Source organism: Rhipicephalus microplus, chromosome 6 (assembly GCF_043290135.1).
Source record: "Rhipicephalus microplus isolate Deutch F79 chromosome 6, USDA_Rmic, whole genome shotgun sequence".
NCBI classification, from domain to species: Eukaryota; Metazoa; Arthropoda; class Arachnida; order Ixodida; family Ixodidae; genus Rhipicephalus; species Rhipicephalus microplus.
This window is the reverse complement of record NC_134705.1, coordinates 97,669,872-97,683,215: the sequence shown is the minus strand read 5'-3', so window position 1 is coordinate 97,683,215 and position 13,344 is coordinate 97,669,872. Positions and strand designations below refer to the sequence as shown.

Below are 13,344 nucleotides of genomic sequence, written 5' to 3'. Positions count from 1 at the left end.
GACTGCGCGGCACCGGGATTTGAACCACAGACCTCTTGCATGCGAGGCGGATGCTCTAACCACTATGCCATCGCCGGACCCAGTGTGCCTATTATGTGCGGAATTAAAAAAATCAAGTTTTCCACGACCAAACAAGGGGTTCATCGATTGTGCGAGTGAATATGGTAATAGCAGACTTGAACGGGTTTGATTATCAAAGCTGTGACGATCACAACTTTCACTCTCTCCTGCGCTTTCCTCTGCTGGTATCCTCTCGCAAGCTCCTTTGCGCTCTCGCATTGCATACATCATCAATAACGCGCTGCTTAAAACACCGTCTATTTCCAGTTGCCGCGACTGCAGCCGTCAACTCCGTCAGTTGCATTGTAGTTGTGTGCTCGTTGGCAAACTGTTGCTGCTGTAATCGTGCTGGTATGAAACCTCCGTTGCGCACGCATTCAAATAATTGCCAATGCGATGAACTTATATGGGGTCACGTCGTTCCCCGCACGTGTTGGACGTACGCGGGAAACAGGACGACCAACAAGCAGAGCGGACAGCTGCTTGCAGACTGACCGAAAGTCATTCTTGCTCAACCAGTCACAGCATATTTAGCATACGTGGCTCGGTGCATCAGAGATGTGGCACAGCACATCATGTGGAGGCCTGAAAGGCGCAGAAAAAAGGAGGGGCTTTTCTTAAAATTGATGGCTTGCCCAAAGTTCCTAGTGCTGCCACGTGAAGAATCATTAATCGCGATGGCATTCTGCACACGATGCGGGCGTTTACTTGAAATGCTTGAAAAATATCTGGAGTGATTTACGAGCTCTTTAAGGCGTGCCTTGATGGCGGCATCGGAGGCAGCCATGTTTTTTCGGTTGATAGTGTTATCGACTTTGTTCTCTGGTTGATGACAGCACGATGAAGGCATAAGAAGTTTAAGCCAAGGATGACATTTTTTGAGCAATCCTGTCGTGCGACGAAGCTTGCAGGATAAATCTGGCTGTTAATGGTGACTCTGGCTGGCTAGATTCCTGCCGGCATAACTAGGTGACCTCCAGCTGTATGGATTTCGAGGCTTTCTCAGGTGGTCGTAACGTTTTTCAACTTCGCCACTTCGCGACTTCGCGACTTCGTGACTTGCCACCGGCTCATCTGCAATGAGCCGGTGGCAAGTCACGTTCAAGAAAAGGAGGCGGGGGGGTTCCGGCTTCTAGGTGCGAGTATAGTGCCTAGATTATATTCTAGGCACTATAGCGTGAGAATAAGCGCTCTCACCTGTAGCTGTTGCTGACAGCTGCCGACGTCGTAGCGTGAAATAGTGGTGGCCCCGGTTACTAGGGACGCGCGCGCCCACAGCTGTTGCTATGGGAGAGAGCGGTGAATGGATCCCGATGAAAACCCAACATAGCCCGACTAAGAAATGCATTCGCATTTAATAGTTTTTGGAAGTCATCATTCTGACTGAGGGCTAATGAGAGATGGTTTGTCAGAAGGGCTACGGATGGCGGAAGTGTTCTGTGCCGTCACTCGCCGCACAGCCGGCAGCCCTGTGTGTTCGACTTCGGGGATTCAATGGCAAGTTCCTAGTTGCATGTCTTGAGCAATGAGCAATTTCTGACACGTGAACACGTGGCCTTACAATGACTGTATCCTAACGTAGTCTCATTATATATATATATATATATATATATATATATATATATATATATATATATATATATATATATATATATATATATATATATAATAATGAGATCTAACAGACAGTAATGCCAAGGAATATACAGGGGAAGTTATTAGAACCAATGGAATGTAAATAAGAAGAAACAAAAGTGGATTAAAAAATACCCAGCCGTTTTCAGGAATCGAACCTACCACCTTCGAATAACGCGTTCGATGCTCTAACCACTGAGCTACCACAGCGGCCTTCCCTCCATTCACTTTTTTGGGTTTATATGTGAACTTAGAAGTAGGAGTGACAGTCAGCGCCATCTATAAGCCAAGCGACGAGTGTGAATCACTCTTTTATGCGCATGTTTGGCGTCACGTAGCACGTGAACTTATTACGAGCGGGCAGCTGATTAATAGTCCCTTGTATACAACCTAATGACACCAAGTCTGCCAGTACGAGACCCTCGGTAAATAAAATAAGGGATAGAAGTGTATACCTAAGGGCTCGTTTTTCCGTGTTTTTGACGCAATAATAATGAGATCTAACAGACAGTAAAGCCAAAGAATGTACAGGGGAAGTTACTAGAACCATCATCATCATCATCAGCCTGACTACGTCCACTGCAGGACAGAGGCCTCTCCCATGTTCCGCCAGTTAAGCCGGTCCTGTGCTTGCTGCTGCCAATTTACACCCGCAAACTTTTTAATCTCATCTGCCCACCTAACCTTCTGTCTCCCCCTAACCCGCTTCCCTTCTCTGGGAATCCAGTTAGTTACCCTTAATGACCAGCGGTTATCCTGTCTACGCGCTACATGATGGGCCCATGTCCATTTCCTCTTCTTTATTTCAACTATGATATCCTTAACACCCGTTTGTCCCCTAATTCACTCTGCTCTCTTCTTGTCTCTTAAAGTTACCCCTACCATTTTTCTTTCCATTGCTCGCTGCGTCGTCCTCAATTTAAGCTGAACCCTCTTTGTAAGTCTCCAGGTTTCTGCTCCATAGCTAAGTACCGGCCAGATACAGCTTTTATATACCTTCCTCTTGAGAGATAGTGGAGATCTACCTGTCATAATTTGAGAGTGCTTGCCGAATGTGCTCCACCCCATTCTTATTCTTCTAGTTACTTCAATCTCGTGGTTAGGCTCTGCGGTTATTACCTGCCCTAAGTAGACATAGGCTTTTACAACTTCAAGTGCACTATTACCTATTTCGAAGCACTGCTCCTTTCCGAGGTTGTTGTACATTACTTTCGTTTTCTGCAGATTAATTTTAAGACCCACCTTTCTGCTCTCCTTGTCTAACTCCGTAATCATGAGTTGCAATTCGTCCCCTGAGTTACTCAGCAATGCAATGTCATCGGCGAAGCGCAAGTTACTAAGGTATTCTCCATTAACTCTTATCCCTAACTGTTCCCACTCTAGGCTTCTGAAAACCTCCTGTAAGCACGCGGTAAATAGCATTGGGGAGATTGTGTCCCTCTGCCTTACACCCTTCTTGATTGGTATTCTGTTGCTTTCTTTATGAAGCACTATGGTAGCAGTTGATCCCCTGTAGATTTCTTCCAGAATGTTTATATATACTTCATCTACGCCCTGATTCCGCAGTGTCTGCATGACGGCTGGTATTTCTACTGAATCAAACGCCTCCTCATAATCTATGAAGGCTATGCTTAGTGGTTGGTTATACTCTGAGCATTTCTCTATTACCTGATTGATAGTATGAATGTGGTCAATTGTTGAGTAGCCTGTTCTAAATCCTGCTTGTTCCTTTGGTTGATTGAATTCAAATGTTTTCTTCATTCTGTTAGCAATTACCTTTGTAAATAGCTGGTATACTACAGAGAGCAAGCTGATCGGCCTGTGATTCTTCAAGTCCTTGTCATCTCCTTTCTTATGTATTAAGATGATTTTAGCGTTCTTCCAAGACTCTGGTAACCTTTCCGTCAGGAGACACCTCGTAAACAGGGTGGCTAGTTTTTCTAACACAATCTGTCTTCCATCTTTCAGCAGGTCTGATGTTACCTGATCCTCACCAGCTGCTTTGCCTCTTTGCATGCTCTCCAAAGCTTTTCTGACTTCTTCTATCATCACTGATTGAGTGTCATCTGGGGGACTGCTAGTTCTTATAGTATTAAGGTCGTGGTTGTCTCGGCTACTGTACAGATCTCTGTAAAACTCCTCTGCTATTTTAACTATCCTATCCATATTGGTAGTTATTTTGCCTTCTTTGTCCCTTACTGCATACATCCGACTTTTGCCTATCCCTAGTTTTCTCTTCACTGCTTTGACGCTTCCTCCGTTTTTTGAGAGCGTGTTCAATTCTCTCCATGTTATACCTTCTTACATCGCATACCTTACGCCTATTAATCAACTTCGAAAGCTCTGCCAGTTCTATTTTGTCTGTTGTACTTGAGACTTTCATGATTTGACGCTTCTTAATTAGGTTCTTCTTTTCCTGGGAAAGCTTGCCAGTGTCCAGTCTAACTACCCTGCCTCCAACGTCCACTGCACACTCCGTAATGATACTCGTCAGATTATCATTCATTGTATCTACGCTAAGGTTGGTTTCCTAACTAAGAGCCGAGTACCTGTTCTGTAGCGACACTCTGAATTCTTGTACTTTCCCTCTCAGTGCTAGCTCATTGATTGGCTTCTTGCGTATCAGTTTCTGTCGTTCCTTCTTCAAGTCTAGGCGAATTCGAGACCGTACCATTCTATGGTCACTGCATCGAACCTTGCCAACCACTTCCACATCCTTCTACGATTCCTGGGTGTGCAGTAATTATAAAGTCTATTTCGTTCTTGTTTTCGCCATTAGGGCTCCTCCATGTCCACTTGCGGTTTTCTCGTTTTCGGTAGAAGGTATTTAAAATCCGCAAATTATTGCGTTCTGCGAATTCTACTAGTACCTCTCCTCTGGCGTTTCTAGTGCCGCTGCCATTATCTCCTACTGCCTGGTCTCCAGCCTGCTTCTTCCCTACCTTTGCATTAAAGTCGCCCATCACAATAGTATACTGTGTTTTCACCTTACTCATTGCCGATTCCACGTCTTCATAGAAGCTTTGAACTGAAGCGTCATCATGGCTGGATGTAGGCGCGTAAGCCTGTACCACCATCATCTTGTATCTTTTATTCAGTTTAACTACAATACCTACCACCCTTTCATTAATGCTATAGTATTCCTCAATGTTGCCAGCTATGTTTCTGTGAATTAGGAACCGCACTCCCAGTTCTCTTCTGTCTGCCAAGCCCCGATAGCAAAGGACGTGCCCATTCTGTAGAATAGAAATAGGCCTAATCTGTCCTCTTAACCTCACTGAGCACTATTATATCCCACTTAACACCCTCTAGGTCTTCGAATAGTACAGCTAGACTTCCCTCACTACATAAAGTCCTAGCGTTAAATGTTGCCAAGTTCAGGTTCCAATGGCGGCCTGTCCGGATCCAGAGATTCTTAGCACCCTCTGCTGCATTGCAGATCTGACCGCCGCCGTGGTCAGTTGCTTCGCAGCTGCTGGAGACTGAGAGCCGTGAGTTATTTGGCGTATGCATGCGGGAGGTAGTGGCCAGATACTGCACCAGGGTGGCCAATCCTTCTCTGGTGAGGGAGTGCGTTCCCGGCGGTGGTTGCCGGTGAGGCTGCACCCCAGGCATCTTAATGCAGTTCCATCAACACGCGGTTTTTTTTTAAATCCGATTGGGAACTGCGCGGCGCCGGGATTTGAGCCAGGGACCTCTTGCATGCGAGGCGGATGCTCTAACCACTACGCCATCGCCGCACCAATGGAATGTATATAATGTATTAGAACCAATGAAATGTAAATAAGATTCTAACTTCACATATAAACCCAAAATAGTGGATGGAGGGGAGCAGTGGTTAGAGCATCGAACGCGTTATTCGAAGGTCGTAGGTTCGATTCCTGCACACGGCTGGTTATTTTTTTATCCACTTTTCTTTCTTCTCATTTACATTCCATTGGTTCTAATAACTTTCCCATGTACATTCCTTGACATTACTGTCTGTTAGATCTCAATAATATTGTGTCAAAAAGACGGAAAATCGAGCCCTTATAGGTATACACTTCTTTCCCTCATTTCATTTAACGAGGGTCTCGTACTGGCAGACTTGGTGTCATTAGGTTGTATACGAGGGACTATTAATCAGCTGGCCGCTCGTAATATGTTCACGTGCTACGTGACGCCAAACATGCACATAAAAGAGTGGTGCACACTCGTCACTTGGCTTATAATGGCGCTGACTGTCACTCCTACTTCTAAATTCACATATAAACCCAAAAAAGTGGATGGAGGGAAGGCCGCTGTGGTAGCTCAGTGGCTAGAGCATCGAACGCGTTATTCAAAGGTCGTAGGTTCGAATCGTGCACACGGCTGGTTATTTTTTCATCCATTTTTCTTTCTTCTTATTTACATTCTATTGGTTCTAATAACTTCCCATGTACATTCCTTGACATTACTGTCTAATAATTTTCATAATTATTGTGTCAAAAACACGGAAAAACGAGCCCTTAGGTATACGATTCTTTCCCTTATTTTATATATATATATATATATATATATATATATATATATATATATTTATATATATATATATATATATATCTATATATATATATATATATATATATATATATATATATATATATATATATATATATATATATATATATATATATATATATATATATATATATATATATATATATATATATATATATATATATATATATATATATATATATATATATATATATTCTGCTAAAATCCTTCATGGCCACATCCTTATTCAAGAACAGTAAAAGCATTTGTTGAGTAACAAGTTGGGTAACAAGGACGACACACACACGATACACTTTTACTGTCCTTAAAGCCCTACTACCAACGTGTCGAAATTGCCACCTTAATAAAACTGCACTTTCTAGAGTGACAAGAAAGGTCTGACTTATCGCACAGTAAAAACGGGCCTCTACCAATCCACCCCCAGCAAAATGTAACCGCTGATACCGGTACCGAACCCGTGACCTTCAATTTGGAAGCTAGGCGCCATAACCGGTGATCCACCACGGTGGACGTTGCTGCCACCCAGATGAGATCCAAGGTGAGAGAGACCGTCACGCGCTGGCGTAGGTTTCAGGTTAACTCCTTAAGGCGCATGCTTGCTCATCGTGGTAGCCAACCCTAGTACTCGAAGTGCAGGCAGGCAGGCAGGCAGGCAGGCAGGCAGGCAGGCAGGCAGGCAGGCAGGCAGGCAGGCAGGCAGGCAGGCAGGCAAACAGGCAGGCAGGCAGGCAGACGAACGGCCGTTCTCGATGATGTACTGAGCAAGAACCAAAGGTTCATGGTTATACTTATCAACCTACGGAGCTTCACACACTCATAATTGCTCACTTCGTGATTATGCTGTCATTTTTTCTTCATCAAAGTTTAAGATGTGATCTCTCTAATAACCGCTAGGATTTCCTTGTGCTATTGAGCCCCAAGCCCGTGGTAATCAGTCATTCCAAATTTCGGCAATTTCAACAGTGTGTCTTGTTGGTGATCCATTAGAACAATTTTGACTTTCGCGATCAACCAGCCTTTGTGAACGACTTGAACCAGAAGGTCCTTTTCGTGCGTATCGTTTGTTATCTTGCGTATGCGTGTTGGTGTTTTTTTTTTGTTGTTGTTCTACGCCGTCATTCTTGCTCCCTTTTTCCCCACCCCAGAGCTGGGTAAAAAACCGGGTGATGATATCTGGTTAACCTGCCAGTCTTTCTCTACATCTGTCGCTCTCTGTCTCTGTTAGTACAATTCTTTACTGTCGTCATTCTCTTGTAATTTTAAAATTGAGACAGGCAACCATAAAAAAGGAATCATAATTTTCAAATTGAGAATTTATGCATTGTGTCTGCTTCTAAATATATTCACGCTGACCTTATTTTAGGCCTGGTAGTCTACAGGAGCATTCATCCTTCCGTAGAATTCATGACAATTTTCAAACAGCTCACAGTTGCATTCATGACCTGTTTTCTTCAGCTTTCATTTTTTGTAATAGCAAATATAAATTAACAATAATCGCAGGCATATAGTTTTCTACGGCACTTAAGAACGAATTCATTTACACTTTTAAGACTAGGACTGAAACTTTTTCAAGATCTTATAACTTCCAGCGCGGTATATTTTTGGTATAGTGAGAACACGTAGTTAAACAAAAATCTTAAAAGCTTTAAAAAAAAAAACAACCGCGCCACCATGAGGCACTATTTTCCTAACAAGAAGCGGTTTTGTCGATTTACCATGCCTTTGTTTTCTGGGGTGTCCTGCGTGACCTACCGAGGATACTCTATTTTGGCAAATTACATGAAACATTGACTGGCAGTGTTTGTGTATGCAGTCAAACAGGAGCCGCCATACCTATATTCTTTAGTGTGCCCGTGGAATACACGAGTGGCTTTGCGTATAATTCTCTCCCTTAAAACAAACGCAGTTTTGCATTCACTCGGAAGTAAATCAATATACAACATGGCATATAGTTAACGTGTTCGGGTGGCACCAAATGGTTTCACTCTTCGACGGTGTCATGAGTTTGAGTTGAAGTTATCTGTTTTGCAACTATGTTCGGCGTAATAATTCGATTACACGTTGCCGTATTAAAGAATCTTCGCAAGCCATGCTCAGTTATTCTTTCTTTTACAGAGTCGGTACCTGGCAGTGCCTGAGAGATTGAGAGAGGTTAAGGCGTTGATTGGATCCCCGCACTACCTTCTCACTATCTGCGCCTGCATGTTTCACCTGGCTGAAATGAACGTCGTACTGGTGCTTTGCAAAGGAGTCCTTCTTGGTAAGTCGTAGCGATGCTGAATTTTGTTCGAAGGGGTGGAATGTCACGCTTTCTAATCATAGGTTTGATGATCTCTGCTATTGTAATAACATTTTCTGGGATTAGGCACACAGAAACAACAATACGATCGTGAGGTACACCGTATGCCTAAAGCCCGAAAGCTGAAGTACGCTGAACGGGCTGCATATAAAATACAAAAAAATGAAAGCAAAAAGACGATGAGTGTATCATAACAGCTGCATATCGAGATTTGTTTATTCATAGCGTACACCACACCTTCAATTACTATTGGGCCAACAAACGCAAAGACAAGGTTATTCAGAGTAAAAAAAAAATGTTCACTTTTTTTTTCTACGCGAATGCATGAAGTGACGCTAGTTTCAACAGCGTTGCACCTGATGTGTGAAACGCAGTGTAAACGCACTGCGGCACGTCGTTCATCGCTTCCTGAATTTCAGTGAAGTGGTTGAGGTTAGATCAATTTACCAAATTTTCTTGGCCCACACCCGTTTATGATTCATTGCGCTAGCGGTTGGCTTTCTCATTTTTAATAGGCCACTGATGGGTTGCTGGAATAAGAAAATTTTTCTAGCGCATATTCGTTTTTAATGGTGATGATTTTTCGACAGGCTGCACACACTAATAACGCTTCGTAGGTGGGATTTCCTTCTAGACTATTTTTCTCTGTCGGTTTCATATATACCCGCACAATATGCGGAACGACATGGTGGCACTGGTGGTGACGACAAATACTTTCTGACGGTTTATGTATAATTACTATATACCGCACAGGAAACTGGACTAGATGGCCTATCTTGAGATTGTGTTTTTTTGCCTTTTTTCTGAACGATGCCACAAACCCTTGAAGTCGCGGTAGTTCGGTTACATGAGTGGATGAACGGAACTCTGATCACGATAACCGGTGGAATCACCGTAACTCATTAGACGTGGGCTGAAAAATTCCAGTTCGCTCTACACGCACCACTCTTGTACTTGATGTCACTGTTGTACAATAGCACATAACATGTAGCCACTGTGAGACAACTGTGTTGTTATTGTTGTTTTGCTGCTTACCATTGCTCTGTACTCTGAATGCTACTTTCTCAAAAGCTAGTGCATGTGTACTACGTGCTGTTATATTAATACGCTGTTACTTCTAGATAACCTTTCATGTGAATTTTTCATAAAAAGGCAGAGCGTCGTGAGAAGAGATGAACAGTACAGGCGTGATTATTTATGTTGTAATATATAGTATAAACATAGCAGTAAATTTTGAAAGCAAAAAAAAACCAAGAAAGACTGTCTCTAAAGTTAAACGATTATTTCTTTTACAGGATTTCCCTGCCCACTGGTTCCCGTTCTGGTTGTCTTGTACAGTGCCTGCCATGTCTCATTTGATGTCGCAGAGTGGGAAGCAACTGGAAAGCGAAAGGAAACCTAGTAAAGGCCGTGTTAGTTGTTCAGGAACCACAGCGTGCTCCTATGAACGCAGGGACGATGGAAGTTTACGTCTTCTTAACTGTTGCTCGTGGAATATTTCGGTTCTGTTCAGTTATAACTAGATAGCGGTGGAAATATTTACGCACATAACGTTTCGGCAACTTGATATTTCTGGGTTATGTAGTAGGAAAAAAACAAAGAGAAAGAAGGAGACAATTTGGTTCAACGTGTGCACACACGGCCAGAAAGGTGTCGTTGTGAGCGTTTTATTGTAAGCTGTTTCCGGCCAACTTTTGATTGCTATTATAACTTATTCATGTTTCTTTCTTTCCTATTTTTGTGGATATAATATTCTGCAAAGCATTCATTTGTAGCTGCTCCTTTACTTTTTTATAAATAAAAGTTAGATATTTACAACGTTGCATATCTAGACTATGCGTGTGCTCCTTCGATCCGATGTACACTATTCAATTATGGTAGATCACTTGTAAATCTTTCTTTCTCCCTTCCTCACACACACACACGCACACACACAGACACACACACACACACAAACACACACGCACACAAACACACACGCACGCACGCACACACAAACGCACGCACACACACGCACACACACAAACACACATGCACGCACGCACACACACACACACACTCAAACACACACGCACGCACACACACACACGCACGCACACACACACACGCAGGCACGCACGCACACACGCACACGGACACACACACACACAGACAAACACACACACACGCACACACACGCAAACACACGCACGCACGCATGCACACACACACACGCACACACGCACACGTACACACACACACACACACACACACACACGCGCGCGCGCACACACGCACGCACGCACGCACACACACACACACACGCACACACACAAACACACACACACGCATGCACGCACGCACACACACACACTCATCTTCGAAATGAAAAGAGCGATTCCTACGTGAGCCCAGCAGCAATGCACACAATATACCCCAAACTGTTCCCAATACCAGATTGCCCCTTTGCGGTATTATGGGGACTTCGAGCATGTCCTGTGGGCTGTGACTTTGCTGGTCCCCTTTCCACCAAAAGGAAATGAACAAGTTAATTACGGACCACGACTTGATCTCTCAAACTCTGGCCGTCCAGAGGGCCCACGCGACAGCGGTCAGTTTTAACGTGACCGTCCCCAAGTGGGCCTTGCCAGGTGACGTTAACTCGCGTCTAATGTGACCTAATAAAGTTAGTTCACGCACTCACTCGCCAATAATTGTCCCGTAATTCGAGTGCATTGGCATACATACGGACGAAGTCGCACATATATACGCTGTCTAACAGAGTTCGTCTTTGAGAAATCACAACGGATGCAACGTGCTCTGTTGCATGATGATAATGATGATGTTGATGAAGATGATGATGATGATGATGGTGGTGAACCTTTTATTTATGCCACCAAGGATCATTGCGTGATACGATGTGTATCAAAGAAGGTATTAAGTGAAAATGATGGGAATTGAAGTAAAATACTTCACCATCTAGTAGACTGAGAGCATGCTAGATGCAGTAATGATCTAGCATCGTAGTTGCAGAGAAAACCATGTAGAGCACAGCCATGCATAGCATAGCCATCTACAGTATAGTATAGCAGCCGGTTGGGTAAGGGAGCTGAGAGTGAGGACGAGTGACAGAAAAAGTAAAAGGGGAGAGGGTAAATGGCAGCGTAGCCTTGTGTAGTATAGTGAAACGAGTGGTAAAAAATAGATTTTGGGTGGGGAATAGTGATCTCAGAGGGAGAAGAAGGAAGAAAATTGAAGATGGGATGGGGTTGTATAACCCACTGCCAGCAAAGTTCAGGGAAAAGATAGTGAGGGTTAATAGAAACGATGTCAGCGGGAATGAAGGATAAAGGACAGCATAGCCATGCACAGTATTGTACAGCAAGGAGGCGGTAAAAAGAAAGTAAGAGTGAGGAGGAGAGATGTGAGGCTGAAGACGAGGAAAAAAAGGAGGGTAGAATAGAGGATTCACGGGCATTGCATAGTGTAGTCAAAAGGTGGTCTAAAGGGAAGTGAGCGCGTGGGCAAAGATAGTGTAACTGCGTACACTATCTTGGCGCACACATTTTCTGCCATGAACACCCGCAGGCTGTATGTTCGGAACGCCAGCACGGTGATCCGCGAACACCAACGTCGCCAAAGGGCAGGTGAAATATTACTCTGCTCGTTATAAAGCTTTCACATTAGACGTAACTTCACAACTGTGTTTTGATATTTCGTTTAAATGCGAAGCATTTCTTAGTCATCTTTGGCGACTGTGAGCGTATCTATCTATCTATCTATCTATCTATCTATCTATCTATCTATCTATCTATCTATCTATCTATCTATCTATCTATCTATCTATCTATCTATCTATCTATCTATCTATCTATCTATCTATCTATCTATCTATCTATCTATCTATCTATCTATCTATCTATCTATCTATCTATCTATCTATCTATCTATCTATCTATCTATCTATCTATCTATCTATCTATCTATCTATCTATCTATCTATCTATCTATCTAGCCGCCTACGTTTGGGTGCTCTCGCGGTCACCTCCTTAACTTAGTGTGAACCAAAATTATCATAGGAGGGTAAAATGGTTTCACGAATTAGACACGCTGGTCAAGACATGAATAATGTCACAATTCCGTCGCGTACATCGTCAAACACTTTCCGCCAGATAGTGGTACATACCGACAGGTGGGTATGTGCCGCAGGTATGCGGATATGTGCCAAGAGTGATTGGCACTTAGTATCTACCCAGGAACGATGAGAAATAATTTGAACGCGCGAGCATTAAGAAATACAATACATAAGTAGCATCGACTCGACGATTGCAAAGAATAAATGTCAGCGTCCCAGCTGGAATCAAACCCGAGCATTCTGCGTGACAATGAAGCATTTTAACGAAGAGCTACGCAAGGTCTCAGAACTGCTTTTCAAATAGACGCTAATCTTTGTTAAACGTCAATAGTGGTTGCAGTGCTGCCTACGCAATTTCATAAACACTACATATGTACTCATTCGACGCAACTGTCACGCCGGGTTAACTTCAAATGTGGTTACTTGCCTTACACTGAAGTTGATTTATGTAGCAGTGTCCAGGGCCAGCATCCTCGCGAGCATCAGCGCTTCAAGCTTCTGGTGTTGCTAATACGCATGTTTCAGTTGGCATTGTTGTGCAAGTGCATACAATTCTTTATATAAACATCTGCAACTCTTCAACATATGTCGGTGCATACAGCATCTGTGCATACATTTAGCGTCATTTCAGGACGTGTCACTTAATAAAAAAATGGCAACATTGTCACCTTCCCTCCACATGATTCGCATAACGTCG

At 43.3% G+C, this 13,344-nt stretch overlaps 1 protein-coding gene across 3 annotated transcripts in view; it reads left to right on the top strand.

Moving 5' to 3' along the window:
• LOC119167451 (protein-cysteine N-palmitoyltransferase Rasp) overlaps positions 1 to 10,358 on the top strand; it is a 50,901-nt gene extending 40,543 nt beyond the window's left edge. For all 3 annotated transcript variants that reach the window (XM_075866269.1, XM_075866267.1, XM_075866268.1), the window contains exons 11-12: positions 8,350 to 8,494; positions 9,829 to 10,358. In XM_075866269.1, coding sequence (XP_075722384.1) covers positions 8,350 to 8,494; positions 9,829 to 9,935 — 252 coding nt within the window. In that variant the 3' untranslated portion in view covers positions 9,936 to 10,358. The remainder of the gene's footprint in view (positions 1 to 8,349; positions 8,495 to 9,828) is intronic.
• Positions 10,359 to 13,344: the final 2,986 nt, after the last annotated feature.